The following is a 21,146-nucleotide window of genomic DNA, read 5'->3' on the forward strand; positions in this document are numbered from 1 at the left end:
CTTCCACCTTCTCCCACTCCCCTACCTTACACCAGACATTGCCTTGTACCCCAACAAAGAATGGAGGGTCAGCCAGGGGGCTTAGGAAGCAGGTGAATTAATCAGACAGACAGAGGGTGAGGTTAGAGAGAAATGTAGCTCACAGCCTGGACAAAGAGCAACTCCCTTATCTATGCTTGGATTCTTGCTCTTATACCTCTCAGCAAGCCTATGAGTGAAGCAGACATCACCCTTGCTTCCCTTTCACAGCCTGTGATCTAATTCTCCTCACCAAAACTCTCTAGCTAGCTCCAAACTAGCACACCAGCAGGCCAGCTGCTGCTGAAGGCTATCATGCCCAGCGAGGGAAGAGCTGCATGCTGGATGTGGACAACAGAGCCACATGACTTTTAGTGTCTGTATAAGAAGAGGCTATTTGGAAAAGCTTGCAGATTCTGGGTTTTAGAGGCAAATTTCAAATTCTTTCAAACTAGAGCTTAGCTTTATGGAATGAGCAGCATGCCAGTGTATGTACAGTCGTGCCAGAGTGCACTCAAGCAGCTTTCAGGAGGAAATGGTGGAAATGAAGCTTGAGAGAGGGGTTTTACTTGGTTATGCAGGAAGCTCCTGGCTTGCCCAGCCTGGATTGCAATGAACGTGATACAAAACCCACTGCAGTACCCAGGATGATTGATCTGTATTTTTTAACCTGTAAAAGTATTACATGCTCTTTACCCTGTCACACTGTCTGGAGCTTGATGTGCAAGTTTTATTCCATTACTTTAACCATAGTTTTTCATTACTAAACCATCCCAAGCAGAGGCTCTGAAATCCCTCCATGGGCTAACACGGCGCTGCCAGAACAGGTTGGATTAGATCAGTACTCCACACCTGTATTCAAGGTCTGCTCAGAACTTCAGCAGGTTACAAGACAGTGGAACCACCTACACTTTCATGTGATAAAGGACCACAGGGCTAGGAAAGGCCTCCATTCCCCTGCTATCACATACAAAAGCTTTACATGCACCCTGTCCCTACTGACATTTTAAAGCAACAAACTCATTGAAGCTGTGCAGGCTTGTGGGAGAAGCTGCAGGGACAGGTTTAATTAGTCAGCTTTCCTCTTTTCAGAAGGGGAACTGACTTGAAGGAAAATAAAATAAAATAAATAGAGCTAACTTAATATTCTCCTTATGATTGCACTGCTAAGGCAGCCAGGACTCATTAATAAATGAGTTCTCTTTAGCTGAAAATGGGTCACTAACATGAGCAAAGCACTGTGATTCTGCCCTTCCCTGGGAGGCTCTGGATGTCACAGCATCCAGCCAGCCAGCTGAGGCACCAACACTGAACACAGATCAGTCAACTGAAAATGCCTTTGGGCAACAAACTCAACCACAAAACAGTTTAAGGGTGGGTAAATGCCTGCTTACACAAGGCACAGGTTGGCATGAAGAAGTCTGGTTTGCACATCCCTTCTAATCTGTCATCAGCACAGAAATCATGCTATGCCAGGGAAAGTTGTGCCTGGGAAAGTCTAGGCTGGATGTTAGGAGGAAGTTGTTGGCAGAGAGAGTGATTGGCATTGGAATGGGCTGCCCAGGGAGGTGGTGGAGGCACCATCCCTGGAGGTGTTCAAGCAAAGCCTGGGTGAGGCATTTAGTGCCATGATCTAGATGACTGGCTAGGGCTGGGTACTAGGTTGGCCTGGATGAGCTTGGAGGTTTCTTCCAACCTGGTTGATTCTATGATTCTATGGTGGATCACTGAAGGAAGCAAAAGCAGTAGCTGGTAGGTAAGAATGCAAAGGCAGAAGTGCAGAATCACATGAAGTCAGAGCATTCTGCTGTAAGGCACTATAGTACTTTTTAGAAAGAACTAATCAGAAGCCTATTAAACTGGCATGCAGCTTTGCAACACCTGCTTAATAAACAATTTCCACCTACTGCAAAACACTGAACACCATCGAGTTACACTTCTGGAATGATTGGGAATGCTTTTGGACATTTCTTGTTGAGTTATACTAGAATCATAGAATCAGTCAAGGTTGGAAGGGATCACAAGGTTCATCTAGTTCCAACCCCACTGCCATGGGCAGGGACACTCTAGCCTAGAGCAGGCTGCCCACAGCCTCAGCCAGCCTGGCCTTAAACACCTCCAGGGATGGGGTCTCAGCCGCCTCCCTGGGCAACCCATTCCAGGCCACTCCCATGGTGAATATTCTAGTTGGAAAAGAAAGAAAGAAAGAAAGAAAGAAAGAAAGAAAGAAAGAAAGAAAGAAAGAAAGAAAGAAAGAAAGAAAGAAAGAAAGAAAGAAAGAAAGAAAGAAAGAAAGAAAGAAAGAAAGAAAGAAAGAAAGAAAGAAAGAAAGAAAGAAAGAAAGAAAGAAAGAAAGAAAGAAAGAAAGAAAGAAAGAAAGAAAGAAGAAAGAAAGAAAGAAAGAAAGAGAGACAGAGAGAGAAAGAGAGAAAGAAAGTGATAAAGAGAGAAATGAGAGAAAGATAGAAAGAAAGATAGAAAGAAAGAAAGAAAGAAAGAAAGAAAGAAAGAAAGAAAGAAAGAAAGAAAGAAAGAAAGAAAGAAGAGAGAGAAGAAAAGAGAAGAAAAGAGAAGAAAAGAGAAGAAAAGAGAGGAAAGGAAAGGAAAGGAAAGGAAAGGAAAGGAAAGGAAAGGAAAGGAAAGGAAAGGAAAGGAAAGGAAAGGAAAGGAAAGGAAAGGAAAGGAAAGGAAAGGAAAGGAAAGGAAAGGAAAGGAAAGGAAAGGAAAGGAAAGGAAAGGAAAGGAAAGGAAAGGAAAGGAAAGGAAAGGAAAGGAAAGGAAAGGAAAGGAAAGGAAAGGAAAGGAAAGGAAAGGAAAGGAAAGGAAAGGAAAGGAAAGGAAAGGAAAGGAAAGGAAAGGAAAGGAAAGGAAAGGAAAGGAAAGGAAAGGAAAGGAAAGGAAAGGGAAAGGAAGGAAGGAAGGAAGGAAGGAAGGAAGGAAGGAAGGAAGGAAGGAAGGAAGGAAGGAAGGAAGGAAGGAAGGAAGGAAGGAAGGAAGGAAGGAAGGAAGGAAGGAAGGAAGGAAGGAAGGAAGGAAGGAAGGAAGGAAGGGAGGGAGGGAGGGAGGGAGGGAGGGAGGGAGAAAGGAAGAATTCTCTCTTAAGAGGTTTCTGATATATAAGTTTGGCAAAGGAAAGTATTATGGATGCAATGGAGCTTGGAAAGAAATTCATGCACTAACCACACAAACTAATCAGCCAGCCTTGACTATGCTATTAATTATTTTAGACCTGATGCATTGTCTGGGATTTCTAGAGGGTCTGCGTGTAGAGTACAATAGGGTATTTGTAGGACCTGTAGTCAAGAGTGGCATTTGATTGATGGTATGTACTCTGAGAGAGTGAACGACTTAAATGCAAAACATATTGCTGCCACTGGGGAACAAAGACGAGAAAGATTCTTCCTAATTAAACCATGGGATTTTTGATCCTAATCTCACTCATTGTGGGGCAAATGAAGAGCAGCAGACAGAACAATTCGTGGATTTCTCAACATCCTGCCCCACAGTGCTGGTTTGCTTTTGGGTTTGGGTTGGGTTTTTTTGTTGTTTGGTCACTTGTTTTGCTTTGTTTGCTACAATTTAGTAAACCAGAAAGCATTTCTGGAAGAGGTTTTGTTTCCATAAAGAAAAGAGTTTTGTTGTCAAAATACTCTGGCATGCCATTTTTATAAGAAAACTTTTTCACCTTGCTGCTAGGAACACTTTCTCATTTTGGAATGTAACTGTTCACTGAAAAAAAAAAACAATGAAGAGCTTTCAACCTCTTAAATAAATCTTTCTGAATGACTGATTTGTTCAAGATTCTTCTGTTGTGAAAACTGTAAATATCTGAACACGTCCCAGGAAAAAAAAAATGCATAACGTGTATTTAAAGTGCTTTTATAAAAGCAAGAGCAGGCTCTTCCAGAGAAGAGAAGAGAAGAGAAGAGAAGAGAAGAGAAGAGAAGAGAAGAGAAGAGAAGAGAAGAGAAGAGAAGAGAAGAGAAGAGAAGAGAAGAGAAGAGAAGAGAAGAGAAGAGAAGAGAAGAGAAGAGAGAAGAGAAGAGAGAAGAGAAGAGAAGAGAAGAGAAGAGAAGAGAAGAGAAGAGAAGAGAAGAGAAGAGAAGAGAAGAGAGAAGAGAAGAGAAGAGAAGAGAAGAGAAGAGAAGAGAAGAGAAGAGAAGAGAAGAGAAGAGAAGAGAAGAGAAGAGAAGAGAAGAGAAGAGAAGAGAAGAGAAGAGAAGAGAAGAGAAGAGAAGAGAAGAGAAGAGAAGAGAAGAGAGCAGGTTGGAAGAGACCTTCAAATCTAATCTAGCACTCAGCCCTAGCCAATCAACCAGACCATGGCACTAAGTGCCCCATCCAGGCTGTGCTTGAACACCTCCAGGGATGGCAACTCCACCACCTCCCTGGGCAGCCCATTCCAATGCCAATCACTCTCTCTGCCAACAACTTCCTCCTAACATCCAGCCCAGACCACCCCTGGCACAACGTGAGACTATGTCCCCTTCTTCTGTTGCTGCTTGCCTGGCAGAAGAGACCAACCCCACCTGGCTACAACTTCCCTTCAGGTAGCTGTAGAGAGCAAAAGGAGGGCAGAGTGTGGGGAGCCAGGGCAGTGTTTAACCCTTCCCTGCAGTAATCACTGTGGGCAGCAGGAATCAGCATCCCAGCATTACTACAGCTGCTGGGGTGACTGCTCTCTTCCCACATGAACTAGCTACTGGCACCACTACCCCCACACAGCCTTGGCCTCTCCAGGGCTTGCAGATCTCTGCTGGCACATCAGGTAGCTGCTGGGGACTGGGACAGACATATCCATAGCCCCACTGGCATTCCTGGAAAGTGCAAACCCTTCATGTCAGCAGCCTGCAGGCACTACCTACAGTTTAGCTCTCACCTATTGATCTTTGTGAGAACAAAAAGGCCTGCTGTGGTCTTTGGAAATCACCCAGACCAGACTCAGCTGGCTCTGGAAATGGAATGAAGCTTATATTTACAGCTTAGCTTAATAGACAAGCAGATAGTTACAGTATAGACAGTTATAGACAGAAATAGACAAGGTAAAAGGTAATACAGGAACACAACAGCCCTTCCAGAGACCTGAGTCCCCAGGAGGGGCTCCCAACTGCCCTTCCACCTTCTCCCACTCCCCTACCTTACCCCAGACATTGCCTTGTACCCCAACAAAGAATGGAGGGTCGGCCAGGGGGCTTAGGAAGCAGGTGAATTAATCAGACAGACAGAGGGTGAGGTTAGAGAGAAATACAGCCCACAGCCTGCACAAAGAGCAACTCCCTTATCTATGCTTGGATTCTTGCTCTTATACCCCTCAGCAAGCCTATGAGTGAAGCAGACATCACCCTTGCTTCCCTTTCACAGCCTGTGATCTAATTCTCCTCACCAACACTCTCTAGCTAGCTCCAAACTAGCACACCAGCAGGCCAGCTGCTGCTGAAGACTATCATGCCCAGCAAGGGAAGAGCTGGATGCTGGATGTGGACAACAGAGCCACATGACTTTCAGTGTCTGCATAGTAAGGAATTTTAAGCAAGCATGTGAGCCCACTTCCTTGCTTATTATAGTTTGATTTAGACAGTGTCAATAACTCTGACTAGCTTTAGGGGTATTTTTGGAATCAAACTACCTCAAGAGAATATTATTCTAAGAAATCCATATGGCAGGAAAGAAAGGTAGAGAATAGTGAAATCTTCCTCCTCATTGCCATTCTTCAATGATCTATTTTGCACCTTCTTTTCCTTTTCTGGCTTAGAGTTACAGGTTAAAGCTGTGTTCCATTTTTTCCCCTTTACATTCTAGTCAAACAGACTGTTCTGTGTTTGTCCAGGGACAGAGAATGATGTTACAAGTCAGGGATATACTATGCCATGACATTCACTACTGGAAATTCAAAACCAGAAATGCCATAAGTCACTGCTAAAGGAGAATCTCTCAAAAATTTCTGTCCCCATCCCTTCAGGGAACCTCACAGCCTGATATTTCTGGATCAGACTTCATTATCCAGGTCATCATTGCAATTTATCAGTGCCTTGGAGCCTTTGGTATTCTCAGTTAGGATGGTGTCATGTCCATCAATCACTAGGCTGTTTCCACATAGCCAATCTTCTTTCATCTTCTTCAGTCCTCAAAAAACCTTTATAACTTTGCATGGCTGTTTCCTGAACACAGACACCTCTTACTTTTGCCTTTCTTTTGTTACCATGCTTTAAGCACAGGAACTGACTTGTACAAATCATGGGGGCCTTAAGAATTGTTTTCATTCTAGTCCTGCATGTGATTATTTGTATTAAGGAAGCATTTTACAGATTCAGCAGTGCCTTTTTGGACTATAATCATTGCAAACAAAAAAGGCAATCTGATGCTTTTCCTAGAAAGCTGATAGTTCAATCAAAAACTAAATGTACATGGAATCAACAGAAGCAAAGAAGAACTCAGGGCCCTGAGACTGTATCTATTAATTGCATCATAGAAAATATTGGTCTAGGCAACAGCTAATTAGACCATCACAAGGTAGACTTTAAAGAGGGCCCTGAAGGACAAGGCAAGAATTATTAGAGTGAGCAGAAAACAAAGAGCTAGCAAAAGACTTTGAGGGATGTGGGCAAATTACCTGGATGTAGACTCATAAAATCATAGAATCAGACAGGGTTGGAAGGGACCACAAGGATCCAACACCCGTGCCATGGGCAAGGACATCCTACCCTAGATCAGCCTGGCCACAGCCTTATCCAGCCTGGCCTTAAACACCTCCAGGGATGGGGCCTCAACCACCTCCCTGGGCAACCCATTCCAGCCTCTCACCACTCTCATGCTCAACATCTTCCTCCTCACCTCCAGTGTGAACCTCCCCACCTCCAGCTTTGTTCCATTCCCCCCAGGCCTGGCACTCACTTGATAGCCTCAAAAGTCCCTCCTCAGCTTTTTTGTAGGCCCCTTCAGATCCTGAAAGGCTACAAGAAGGTCACCTGGGAGCCTCCCTTCTCCAGACTGAACAGCCCCAACTCTTTCAGTCTGTGCTCACAGCAGAGCTGCTGCAGCCCTCTGAGCATCCCAGTGGCCCTGCTCTGGACACTCTCCAGCATCTCCACATCCCTCTCGTAATGGGGGCTCCAGAACTGGATGCAATACTCCAGGTGGAGTCTGAGCAGAGTGCAGTAGAGGGGGAGAATCACCTCCTTCAACCTGTTGGCACAGGATATCCCTGCTGCTTCCTCCCCTCTGTAAAGTGGCTTAGAAAAGACACACCACTAAAATCACACCAAAACCCATTGCAGCCTACAGACAGAAAATCAGGAGCTCAAAACAGCCATAGCAGCCCTGAGACTGCTGAATTTGCTGCACCAATTAGCTATCCATAGCACTATGGTCTTCAACCAAATACTATTAGTGTGTTTCTCAAAGCAATTCAGAGAGACTGCTGTACTTCATCAGACCTTTTTGGACACCCCACAAGCTTTCAGCAGAATCATGGTTAGTAAGGAAACCAGACCATTTGTTCACATGCCAGTATGGGCTGGCTTTCAGAAACTCCCTTTCTTCCATTTTTTCTCTGCTTGAATTCTCATATCTCCTTAGATGTAAGAACAATCTTTACATTTCTCAGATGCCAGCTTTGTTGCTGTTTCTGTTGTTGTCTTTTAAGAGAGCAAAAGGTGGTTTCCAATAGTCCATTAAACAAGGACTCACATCTGCCAGTCTGCAGGGAAATCAGGCTGCGGCGTCGAGGGTACTGCAGTTAGTGAATTTAATCCTTCTGATGTAATCAGTCTGCAATGTGATCTGATTACATCTAGAGACTTCAAATTTGAAGTCCAGCACTTCATCTCCAGAGATAAGCAGACAAATAGTATGAAAGAGCAGTCTGCTATGGACTTAAACTCTGGATTGTGTCCAGTTCTGGGCCCCTCAGTTTAAGAGGGACAGAGAGCTGCTTGAGAGAGTTCAGTGCAGAGCTGCAAAGATGATTAAGAGAGTGGAACATCTTCCTTACAAGGAGACCCTGAGGGAGCTGGGGCTCTGCAGCTTGGAGAGGAGGAGACTGAGAGGTGACCTCAGTCGTGGTTATAAAGACGTAAAGGTGAGTGCCAGGAGGCTGGTGCCAGGCTCTGCTGGGTGATGCCCAGGGACAGGACAAGGGGCAATGGGTGAAAACTGAGGCATAGGAAGTTTCATGGAAACATGAGGAGGAATTTTTTCCCTGTGAGGGTGACAGGAGACTGGAACAGGCTGCCCAGGGGGGTTGTAGAGTCTCCCTCTCTGGAGATATTCAAAACCTGCCTGGGTGTGTTCCTGTGTGATCTGCTCTAGGTGATCCTGCTCTGGCAGAGGGGTTGGACTGGATGACCTTTTGAGTTCCTTTCCAGCCCCTGACATTCTGTGATTCTGTGACCCCACAGTTCAGGTTGAGACTCCTAAAGAATGCAAGCTAGGTAGATTGTTTTAACACAGCATTAAAAACCCATCTGGGAAATAAAAACCACGACACAGACACCGAAAAATAATCCTGAGACAATCTTCTGCAGTGTAAAATAATTAGTGCCATATAAACCAAACTTCTGCACCTGTACCCACACTGCCACCTCCAGCCTCGGGTTCTCACTTATTTAGGTGAACCTGTCATTGGCAAACAGACACTTACTCATGGATAACAGTGGAGCTGCTGAACTGCTGGAGACTTTAACACTGCTGCAGGAGAGAACATGTATTCATATGTGTTTGTGCAAGGGACACTTGCTGTGCAATATTATCTTGTCTCTGCAGATAAATTAGTTGCATCATGTTCCTGTCAGCTTGATTTGTTTAGCCTTTGCAGAGCACAGAGTACATGGAGTTTCTTGTGATTGAATCTCACATAAAAGGTAGACCTGAGAGTTTATTCTGCACTGTGCTATACATCCACCAGGGCAGCTAGACCATTTGCTGTCTTGATGTTAAAAAAAAGGCTATAAAATACACTGGAGAAATCTGAAAACATCACTCACTTGACATAGCAGCAAGAGTCCTGCATTAAGATGCAGACTTGATTTCCCTGATCCATGAAATTGCCTGGATATTTAAGGCATTCTTAAACAGAAGCTGTGTGAAACTCATAGAATCATCATAGAATCATAGAATCAAGCAGGTTGGAAGAGACCCTCAAGATCATCCAGTCCAACCTAGCACCCAGCCCTGAAGGGGGCTACAGAAGGGCTGGGGAGGGACTACTGACAAGGTCTTGTAATGATAGGATGAGTTTAAATCCAGAAGAGAGGAGATTTAGAGTAGATGTTAGGAAAGGGTTCTTTACAGTGAGGGTGGTGAGACATTGGCACAGGTTGCCCAGGGAAGTTGTGGCTGCTCCCTCCCTGGAGATGTTTAAGGCCAGGTTGGAGAAGGCCTTGAGCAACCTGTTCTAGTGGGAGGTGTCCCTGCCTATGGCAGGGGTTAGAACTGGATGATCTTTGAGGTCCCTTCCAACCTAAACCATTCTATTATTCTATACCAATCACAGACAATCTTATCCCTAATCTATATCCAAAAATCATGCCTTAAGGGCAGTCTTTACAGTTGGTACATGAAATGCACATACCATTTTCTTTGTCTCCATAGCAAAGGAAGCCCTAAGCTAATACTCAAACTGAGGTTATGCTTTTTCTTGGGCATGGATTACCATTCCTTTATTGCTGACAAAGAGAACTTCCTCATCTTTTTAAAAAAAAAAAATAAATCTCAGTCAGTTTTTGTCTTCAGCTATTTCCCAGTGAAGCTTTGTATTGCCCAGTTCAAGAACTAGTAGTCTTCCCCTGCTTCCTGTAGTCCTCTTCCTACACAGTACATACAGCAGCCTGTAGAACCATAGAACTCTTATGTGACCCCATACTCACACTTTGAAGTCACTCTCTAGCCCTATACTCATCTTCCTGTAACATAAATCCAATTCTTATTCTGGGAGACTCCAGCTATAGGTCTGATGTGCTAGTTTGAAGCTAGCTAGAATGTTCTGGTGAGAAGAACTAGATTACAGGCTGTGAAAGGGAAACAATGCTGATGTCTGCTTCACTCATAGGCTTGCTGAGAGGCATAAAAGCAAGAATCTGAACACAGATCAGGCACTTCTTCTTCCTGGGGCATTGCCTGAGCTGCACTGCTTTCTAGCCTCTCTGCCATCTCTCTGATTAATCCACTTTGCTTCCTAACCCCCTGGCTGAACCTGCATTCTTCCTTGGGACTGGGGTAAGGTTGAGAGGGGTAAGGGGAAGGTTGGGAGCCCCTCCTGGGGACTCAGGTTTCTGGAAGGGCTGTTGTGTTTCTGTATTACCTTTTACCTTGTCTATTTCTGTCTATAACTGTATATACTGTAACTATCTGCTTGTCTATTGAGCTAAGCTGTAAATATAAGCTTCATTCCATTTCCAACTGGCTGAGTCTAGTCTGGGTGATTTCCAAAGTAGGGGTGGGGGGGAACAGGGAACACCCAAACCATCACACGTTGCAGTCATTGAATTTATAAATCCTTATCTGTCTCTCTGGGATCGAATCATAGAATCAGTCAGGGTTGGAAGGGAGCACAAGGATCATCTAGTTTCAACCCCCCTGCCATGGACAGGGACACCCTACCCTAGATCAGCCTGGCCAGAATGGTGCAAAACAAAAGTGGAAGGACTCCTGAAACCATCTGGCATATGAAGCCATTCAAAGTAAGATCAGCCACACCTAATTAGCTCCTGCCATAGCTTGCCTGCCCTCCTGAAACACAGCATCCACAGACTCCCTTGGGTATTTACTGTGCAGCTTTGTTGTTCTTACTGCTAGGATGCTTTTTCTGCTGTTTAGTTTGTTCCTGGAAATTTAATTGTAAGTTCCCTTAGAGGAACACTGGATTATTGTGTGCTCTGATACATGAAGAGAACACATACAGAAACGTGGTGACAGGTTGAATTTAAGTTTCATAAGATATTTGTAGATCACAGGTGATTTTTCAAACTTCCTGTCTCAGAACAGTTTAAATGGAACCAGCTATTTGTGTGTCTCCTGTACTGTTCACTTTACAGATCTTGTTCATAGTGGAGAGGTGGGCACAAGCCAACCTCATGAAGTTCAACAAGACCAAGTGCAAGATCCTGCATCTGGGTCGAGGCAATGCCAAGCACAAATCCAGGCTGGGCAGTGAGTGGCTGGAGAGCAGCCCTGAGGAGAGAGACTTGGGGGTGCTGCTGGATGAGAAGCTCAACAGGAGCCAGCAGTGTGCACTTGCAGCCCAGAAAGCCAAGCAGAGCCTGGGCTGCACCAGGAGAAGTGTGGTCAGCAGGGCCAGGGAGGTGATTCTCTCCCTCTACTCTGCTCTGCTGAGACCCCACCTGGAGTACTGCATCCAGTTCTGGAGCCCCCATTACAAGAAGGATGTGGAGATGCTGGAGTGTGTCCAGAGAAGGACCACTGGGATGCTCAGAGGGCTGCATCAGCTCTGCTGTGAGCACAGACTGAAAGAGTTGGGGCTGTGCAGGCTGGAGAAGAGGAGGCTCCCAGGTGACCTTCTTGTGGCCTTCCAGGATCTGAAGGGAGCCCATAAAAAAGCTGAGGAGGGACTTTTGAGGCTATCAAGGGAGTGCCAGGACTGGGGGGAATGGAGCAAAGCTGGAGATGGGGAGGTTCAGACTGGAGGTGAGGAGGAAGTTGTTGAGCATGAGAGTGGTGAGAGGCTGGAATGGGTTGCCCAGGGAGGTGTTTGAGGCCAGGCTGGCTGAGGCTGTGGGCAGCCTGCTCTAGGGTAGGGTGTCCCTGCCCATGGCAGTGGGGTTGGAACTGGCTGATCCTTGTGTTCCCTTCCAACGCTGACTGATTCTATGATTTTCCCCCCCAGATTCCAGTTCTGAAAGCTCTAAGTTCTTTGAAGAAAATGGTCGTTGGCATTTGTGGATGATAAACATCCCAAAGTGATGATGATAAATTACAGTGTTGCCCAATGATGCAGAAAAGTAGAGAAATGCAAACTGCTAACCTCTGATTTATGACTACACACTCTTTATTAGAGTCCAGGGGTTCACAGCTGTAGGAAAGGGTCATTTTCATCTCATTGCTTATTAAAAGTGTGAGAAGGAAGCATGAAGGGTGGCTACAGTTTTGCAATGTACTGGACACATTATCACCTAATGCTCTTTGTCTCCAGCACAGATACAAAATGATACAGAAATTTCTTGGCTTTTTAAGGCCTGCCTAATAATTTGTAACTGTTCACATTTGCAGGCAATGGGAATTATTATGTCAAGTTTTCTCATTCATAGCAGCAAAATTTCTCACTTCTTACCATAATAATTCCTGTAAACCCTTCTTTACACAGAAAAAAACCCAACAACTTTTGCCTAAGATATTAAAAAGAATCTTATGATCTTCCTGTGAAAATATAGAATCATAGAATCAGTCAAGGTTGGAAGGGAACACAAGGATCATCTAGGTCCAACCACCCTGCCATAGGCAGGGACACCCTACCCTAGAGCAGGCTGCACACAGCCTCAGCCAGCCTGGCCTTAAACACCTCCAGGGACAGGGACTCAACCACCTCCCTGGGCAACCCAGTCCAGCCTCTCACTCTTTCATGCTCAACAACTTCCTCCTCACGTCCAGGGTGAATCTCCCCACCTCCAGCTTTGCTCCATTCCCCCTAGTCCTGGCACTCCCTGGCAGCCTTAAAAGTCCCTCCCCAGCTTTTATGTAGGCCCCTTCAGATACTGAAAAGCCACAAGAAGGTCACCTGGGAGCCTCCTCTTCTCCAGACTGCACAGTCCCAACTCTTTCAGTCTGTGCTCACAGCAGAGCTGCTGCAGCCCTCTGAGCATCCCAGTGGCCCTTCTCTGGGCACGCTCCAGCATCCTTGTTGTGATGGGGGCTGCAGAACTGGATGCAGGTGCTGGTGTTAATGACAATGATAATGTTAATGATAAATCTTACTGCAGAAAGTATTTAAACTGAGACCTTCACCCCCCAACAGGCAGGCCCAATGAAACCCACCCAATGCACTCTAAGACACAAGCCAACTGGTTTGTTGCAGTACTGAGGTGAATTGTTTTACGTTTCCTCATCGCTCCTCAGCTTTTCAAAGCTTGAGGAGTTTCTGATTTCTCTTTATCTCTCTGTGCTACCTCTCTGTTAAGCATTCAAAGCAGGCAACCAAAAGGAGTGAGGAAAATAAGGTCAAGACAGCAAATTGGAAAGAAGCAAAACGCTTCTCTACGCCCTCATTTGGTTGTTGCAGTTATCTTAATCAAGCCAAACAGCTTCTTTGAGACAGCTAATTTGATTTTACAATGTGCTAACCCAGAGCCATATTTGACTTTCCTTTGATTCCAAATGTAAAAAATATCCTTTATCTAATGTTCAGGCATATAATCTAACTACACATGCATTTGCATTTGCATTATGAGGCAGTGAAACATGGCTGGAGAGCCATCTTGGATGTTATCTATGTTATTACTCAAGTGGAGAGTACAATAATAAATCCTCTCTTCCCCTCCACCCTCCCATCTCTCTCTTTCTCTTCCCTCACCCCCCCTTTTTTTTTTATTTTTGTTTCCAGAAGCACACTTAAAACCTGGTTTGAAGCTTCACTGGCTCCATTACACTTGAACTTCAGTTACAAGAATGTGGTATGAATATGTAGAGAGGAAATATAGACAAAAGGTATATTTTTTCCTAATGTGGTTCAGTTTAACTGTTCCTATAATTAGCTACAACTCATTAGGCAATGAAAAAGGCAAACAAAGAGGCTATGAGTGGAAGGGCAATATTTTCTCCATAAACCAAACAAAAAAAAACTTAAACAGATGCCTCTTTTCTAAGGCTTTCCTTGTGTAAATACACCCAGCAGCTCAGAAAAGATATTTTCATGATTGAAAATGTTTGTCTAGGAAGCAAACCTGCAAACATCCTCTGCAGTTTCCATTGCCTGTATTCACAGCTACTGTACACTTGGGATTTTTTTTTTGATCTCAAGGATGAAATCATGATGCAGCAATGGTCTGCAGATGACTAGTTTTGATCTTTTATTAGTTCTGATAATTGTCTCTTAATTGGTATTGTGCATAATAAGCACTCACCTTCACCGTTTGTCCAGCTTCGGGGCCATCCTGTAAGCAAAGGGAGAAGCCTCTGGTTAGAGCAGCTAATGAGGAGAACAGGGGAATTCAGAACTCTTCCTCAGTAATCCAATTTCACTGTATCATAATTCCATCAGTTTTTCGTGGGGACCACTCAACACAACATTTTATTCCCCTCAGAACACGGCAAAGTGCAGAACTGCTTAGACCTGTGGGTCTTTGAGCTAGATTTCTAGCTCAGACACAGGGGAGAGGTGAACATTCTAGAGACAGGTCATAGAATGACAACCATGGATAAGTTCATATCATTGCGTTGGAGCATCAAGAGCTTTATGTCTGGAAGCACAGCCTGGACCCTCCCCTTGCTGCTTCTGCTGCTTCAGCTGCACCTACTGCTACCTTAGAATCATAGAATCATAGAATCAACCAGGTTGGAAGAGACCTCCAAGATCATCCAGGCCAACCTAGCAACCAGCCCTAGCCAGTCAACCACACCATGGCACTAAGTGCCTCATCCAGGCTTTTCTTCAACACCTCCAGGCATGGTGCCTCCACCACCTCCCTGGGCAGCCCATTCCAATGCCAATCACTCTTTCTGCCAACAACTTCCTCCTCACATCCAGCCTAGACCTCCCATGGCACAACTTCACACTGTGTCCCCTTGTTCTGTTGCTGCTTGCCTGGCAGAAGAGCCCAACCCCACCTGGCTACAGCCTCCCTTCAGGTAGTTGCAGACAGCAATGAAGTCATCCCTGAGCCTCCTCTTCTGCAGGCTGCACATCCCCAGCTGCCTCAGCCTCTCCTCATAGGGTTTGTGTTCCAGGCCCCTCACCAGCTTTGTTGCCCTTCTCTGGACATGTTCCAGTACCTCAACATCTCTCTTGAATTGAGGGGCCCAGAACTGGACACAGTACTCAAGGTGTGGCCTGAGCAGTGCTGAGCACAGGGAAAGAATCTTCCCCCGCTGCTGTTTTGGCTGCCACTTGACCCCTTCCCCATCTTCCTTAAAGCTATTCTATTTCTCTAGTAGTTTATTTCTCCTTATACTGTTATATTTAAACTACAAGAAATACAATTTCATCTTTTCCCTGACTTTCCAAAAAAACCTCTGTATTGTGGTGAGTTTATTCCACTGGGGGAGGGATCCCCCTTAACCCAGGGCAGATCATAAAACTGACTAGCTGTTATTTTTCCTTCCCTCAGATCACATTTCTGAATAGCTAGCAATAGATCCTTGTGAATATAAAATCAGACATGTAAGCAAGAATTTAATCAAAGCATGCCTGCTTAAATTCTCATCCTGCTGCGATGGGCTTAGTCTCTTGATTTGCTTTAAACAGAGCTTTTTTTTGTCTTCCTTTTTTTCCCCCCTTGGTATAAAAATATCCTGCACAAATAACAGGAAGGTCATCATTGATAACATATTTACATGGCTACATGTCTTTGCCTCAAGTAAACAGCAGGAATGATCCATTTCCATCACAAGCAGCGGGCTACCTGCTGAACGGGGAGATGTGGCTGCCTTCCCCAGGTCAATACTAGAAGAGTGTTTGCTGAAGTACTCACAAGCAATCAGTGTGCTCAGGAAAGCTCAGAGGCTTATTCCAAAGTTTTGCAGCTATTATTTACCCACACTTTTCTGCTGCTTTGTCTTTGCACTTCTTTCAGTGGCAAACCTGCCATGGCTGCAACACAGTTACTGCAGTCCTTGGTTTATTACTATGATTTTAGTATCACAGTATCACAGTATCATCAGGGTTGGAAGAGACCTCACAGATCATCAAGTCCAACCCTTTACCACAGAGCTCAAGGCCAGACCATGGCACCAAGTGCCACGTCCAATCCTGCCTTGAACAGCTCCAGGGACGGCGACTCCACCACCTCCCCAGGCAGCCCATTCCAGTGTCCAATGACTCTCTCAGGGAAGAACTTTCTCCTCACCTCCAGCCTAAATCTCCCCTGGTGCAGCCTGAGGCTGTGTCCTCTCGTTCTGGCGCTGGCCACCTGAGAGAAGAGAGCAACCTCCTCCTGGCCACAACCTCCCCTCAGGTAGTTGTAGACAGCAATAAGGTCACCCCTGAGCCTCCTCTTCTCCAGGCTAGCCAATCCCAGCTCCCTCAGCCTCTCCTCGTAGGGCTGTGCTCAAGGCCTCTCCCCAGCCTCGTCGCCCTTCTCTGGACACGCTCAAGCATCTCAATGTCCCTCCTAAACTGGGGGGCCCAGAACTGAACACAGTACTCAAGGTGTGGTCTAAGCAGTGCAGAGTACAGGGGCAGAATGACCTCCCTGCTCCTGCTGGCCACACCATTCCTGATGCAGGCCAGGATGCCACTGGCTCTCTTGGCCACCTGGGCACACTGCTGGCTCATGTTCAGGCGGGTATCAATCAGCACCCCCAGATCCCTCTCTGTCTGGCTGCTCTCAGCCACTCCGACCCCAGCCTGTATCTCTGCATGGGGTTGCTGTGGCCAAAGTGCAGCACCCTGCACTTGGAGCTATTGAACCCCATCCCATTGGACTCTGCCCATCTGTCCAGGTGGTCAAGGTCCCGCTGCAGAGCCCTTCTGCCCTCCAACCCAGCCACATCTGCCCCCAGCTTGGTGTCATCTGCACACTTGCTGATGACTTTTGCATTTACTGCCCCGCATAGTTTGAATGTCCTTTCATCGTTGGACTAGGGAAGGAGGCTGAAAGCTTGATAAAGCAAACCATTAAAGCTTTTTGAGCTGGCTGGTTTACAAACCTGAATGGAGATGGTGAGCGAGGTGCCGCAGAAGTGTTTCTCCACCACATTGCCGACTCTTTGCGCCGTGAGAAATAGATCAGCCACTTCCTCGGGGCCCAAGTCTCGGAAGCGCTCCACTGGCCGCAGAGGACACACAAGGACATCTGAAGGTGGTATTGTCAAGGCACATAAGCAAGTCTGAGTAGTTCCAGAGAACATGCATCTCAATCCCCAGTTTGTAACCTGCTTCTGATCACCTTTGGACTGGCTAAATCCTTCCTTTTTGAGGATTTCAGCAAGAGCCATTAAAGTGTAAGGCTTTGGTTGCAGAGAATCATATGATGCTTCATTCAGACATTTCCTTAAACCCTTCAGATATAGGTAAAATGACTAAACTAAACTCCATGTGTTAATAGGGGGAATGAAACAAAGCTGGAGATGGGTAGGTTCAGAGTGGAGGTGAAGAGGAAGCTGTTGAGCACGAGAGTGGTGAGAGCCTGGCATGGGTTGCCCAGGGAGGTGGTTGAGGCTTCATCCCTGGAGGTCATAGAATCATAGAATCAACCAGGTTGGAAGAGACCTCCAAGCTCATCCAGTCCAACCTATCCCCCAGCCCTAGCCAGTCAACTAGACCATGGCACTGAGTGCCTCATCCAGGCTTTTCTTGAAGACTGGTGAGCTGAGGGTCAGGTGTTTAAGGCCAGGCTGGAGGAGGCTGTGGCCAGCCTGCTCTAGGGTAGGGTGTCCCTGCCTATGGTGGAGGGGGGTTGGAACTAGATGATCCTTGTGGTCCCTTCCAACCCTGGCTGATTCTATGATTCTATAATATTGAGACATCCTAAACCATTCTATGATTCTACTCTGCTTTGGCAGGGGGTTTGGACTTGATGATCTCTGGAGGTCCCTTCCAACCTCTGAGGTTCTGTGACTCTGATTTAAAGGAGAGCACATTTTCTCCAGATTCAAAGCTACCATTTCTCATTTAACACATCTGAGAGCCAAAGACATTTCCTTTTGTGATTAAAAATGGGAGAAAGCCAAAGGAATTTCTGAGGGGTTAGTGTGTGTCATGGGAGTCAGCAGTGTTACAATGCTTTCCACATCCCTGCTTTGGATTTGTGAAAATCTTGATCTTACACTTTTAATTTTAGGTACCTCAAATGTGAAAAGCTGCCACTATGCTGATAATAGCAGATGCCTTATTTCTACATCACCTGAATTATCATTCACAAGGAGTGCTCACCTGTTAAAATAACAAAGCCTGTTCCCTTTTGGGATGAGATTGAACAACAATCCCAAGCAGCGCTACAGGCTGGGGACTGAGTGGCTGGAGAGCAGCCAGGAGGAAAGGCACCTGGGGGTACTGATAGATAATAAGCTGAAGATGAGCCAGCAGTGTGCCCAGGTGGGCAGGAGAGCCAATGGCATCCTGGCCTGTATCAGGAGCAGTGTGGCCAGCAGGACAAGGGAGGTTATTCTGCCCCTGGACTCAGCACTGATTCTATGATTCTATGATGGATTTCTTGCTAACAGAAGGACATGAATAGACAAACAATGAGTGTCCTTGAGTCTATCTCACAGGCAGGAACTAAGCCCCCCACATGCAGCTGCAGGAGGCAGGATCTGCTGGCTGCAGGAGGCTGACCCTACAAGTTGTTTATGTAAGTTAACCTATCTGTACCTCGCACATAACCTTAAGCCAATATGTACCTTCCACATGTACCATAGCTATGTACACCTCTTCCAAGTTAGCATATAAGTTACTGTACCAAGACAATAAAGAGGATTTGGAGAACAATTATCTAACCACATTGGTGTTACAGTTATTACTCTGGTGGTGCAATGCCAGCACTTCCTAACCGCCCCCCCAGCCAACCCTCCAAATGACTTTGAGCATAAGGCAAAGTCTGGGGGGAGGTAGAGAGGTAGGAGGAAGGTGGAAGGGTGGTTGGGAGCCCCTCCTGGGGACCCTGGTTTCTGGGAGGGCTGCTGTGTTTCTGCATTACTTTTTAACTTGTCTATTTCTGTTTGTATTGTAACTATCTGCCTGTACATTGTGCTAAGCTGTAAATACAAAGCTTCATTCCACTTCCAGATTGACTAAACCTAGTCTGGGTGATTTTCTCAAGTATGGGGGCCAGGTAACACCCAAACCATCACACAGTATTGGGGTTTTTCTGACTTACAGTTTTGTGTTTGCAGAATGAAGACCTTAAAATCACCTTTAGCACCATTTGAACTTTCATGACCAAAGGCTATGAGAATTACCAACTTCTCCTTCTTCTTTTTTTCCCCAGTATTAAAACAAGTGTTCAAAGGACTGAAGAAAATGAAATTCTATGTCATTGTATTACAGTCAGCTTAATTTATTTTTACTGAGTCTTGAAGCCTGCAGGCATCAGGAATATTCTCTGTACTCCAGGAAAGGTAACTAGGAGGTGCTTTGCAGTTAACAGGTTCACACAAAGGTTACATCAACCTGATTTTCAAGAACCACATGAGACATTTGAAACAAAGAAAGATTAGTACATGGGAAAGATGATTTATTTCCATCAACACAGAGACAATATGCTTCCCTTCACCAGGTTTATCATAGTAATCACATTTATAATTCTGATTGGAGAGAAAAAGACATTTTCTGGAAATAAAGAAGGAGTGGCATGTTTTGATCATTTTTCAGAGTCCAGATGAGAAGAGACAAGATTGTAATCACACAATCAGAGAATTTCTTAGATTGGAAAAGCCCTTCAAGCTCATTGAGTCCAATCACTGGTTTCACACTGACAAGTCCTTGACTAAACCAAATCCCTCAGCACAACATCTAAGCACTGTGAATTGCTATGCTTGGAGAGGACCGCCAGCATCATCCAGTCCAACCTTCATCCCAGCATCCTTCATCACTAGACCATAGCCTCAAGCACCAAATCCACTCTCCTTTTAAACACCTCCAGGGGTGGCGACTCCGCCACCTCCCTGGGCAGTGTGTTCCAGTGCTTGACCACCTGCTCAGGAAAGATCTTCCTCCCAACATCCAACCTAAACCTGCCCTGATGCAACTTGAGGCCATTTCCTCTTGTCCTATCGCTAGTAATTCAGGAGAAGAGATCAGCTCCAGCCTCACTGCAACCTCCTTTTAGGTAGCTGTAGAGGGCAATAAGGTCCCCTCTCAGCCTCCTCTTCTCCAGACTAAACAAGTCCAGCTACTTCAGCCACTCCTCATAGGTCATGTTTGCCAGACCTCTCCCCAGCCTTTTCGCCCTTCTCTGCACCTGCTCCATGACCCCAATGTCCCTTCTATACTGTGGTGACCAAAACTGGACACAGTACTCAAGGTGTGGTCTCATGAGTGCTGAGCACAGGGGCATGATGGATATTTGCTTAAGTGGGAACAGATTTTTTTCCTCAGGTCATCTCCACATCTACCAGCTCACACTAGAAGCAAACTGGCCCCAGATTCTGGTGCTAATCTGCTCTGAAAATCTGCTTCTTGCTTTTATTTTTCAGTAAAGCATCACCTATGCCACTACTATTCTCTTCTTCTCTTGTTACAACTTGAAAAGGAGAAATATGTATTTAGAAAGCAGGTACTTGGAAATAAGCCAGTTCTGGGTGGGGAAACCAGCTAGTTTTGTGAGCTTTTACTTCTAAAATGCTGCACCTCTTGGCAAGCCACTGGGTGTAATAAAACTCCTGTAATTTATTTGTGCCTTCCCGGCACACTGTACAAACTTCCATAAAGAACGCTATTGGCTGAACTCAGGGCCCAAGGGAAGGGTTGGAAACTTGCTTAGCAGATCTGATTTCCATACCAAGACTAAAGGAATAGAAAAACTAATTAATTTGACTCATATAAAGGAAATCCATGTCAACACTAAACCAGGAGAAAGGACATTCTTTTAATCTGAGTTCATTTTTCAAAAGGAGAGAAGGGAAGCTTTTACCCTGAGGGCATCTGATACTTAAGTAGATAATTACCCTTCTTCTGCAGCACTGCTTTATTATCATGGGTCAATGAACCATTTAGAAATGAAGAATTTCCCCTCACTTACCTCTAGCAAAACTGCTGCTTACATTAAGACAAGTTTCCTTTAGAGTTTCTCCCCACTTGAACACGCCTCACCAGCAATTGTTTGTTCTCCACCTAGCTTGGGGCCACAGCCACAAGTATGAATTTCTGCATTAATCATGGGGTTTGCAACCTTCTGTTAGCACTGCAATGTTTGCCACCGTGATGCACCGTGGAAAGCATGGGCTGAAGGCTGCTTATGAGAGCTTTTGTTTCCACAGCACATAGGAGAGGGAGAGCGCGGTGTGAGCGCTGGTCATGACAAAGG

At 45.5% G+C, this 21,146-nt stretch overlaps 1 protein-coding gene across 7 annotated transcripts in view; it reads right to left on the reverse strand.

Moving 5' to 3' along the window:
- The window catches only part of FHIT (fragile histidine triad diadenosine triphosphatase), a 921,710-nt gene that overhangs the window by 217,686 nt on the left and 682,878 nt on the right, over positions 1-21,146 (reverse strand). For 6 of the 7 annotated variants that reach the window (XM_064156965.1, XM_064156966.1, XM_064156960.1 and 3 more), the window contains 2 exons: positions 16,831-16,976; positions 14,088-14,117 (listed from right to left, as the gene is read on the reverse strand). In XM_064156965.1, the coding sequence (XP_064013035.1) occupies positions 14,088-14,117; positions 16,831-16,976 (176 nt within the window). The remainder of the gene's footprint in view (positions 1-14,087; positions 14,118-16,830; positions 16,977-21,146) is intronic. The other variant, XM_064156962.1, reaches the window with a different exon arrangement.

Source organism: Pogoniulus pusillus, chromosome 16, assembly GCF_015220805.1.
Source record: "Pogoniulus pusillus isolate bPogPus1 chromosome 16, bPogPus1.pri, whole genome shotgun sequence".
NCBI classification, from domain to species: Eukaryota; Metazoa; Chordata; class Aves; order Piciformes; family Lybiidae; genus Pogoniulus; species Pogoniulus pusillus.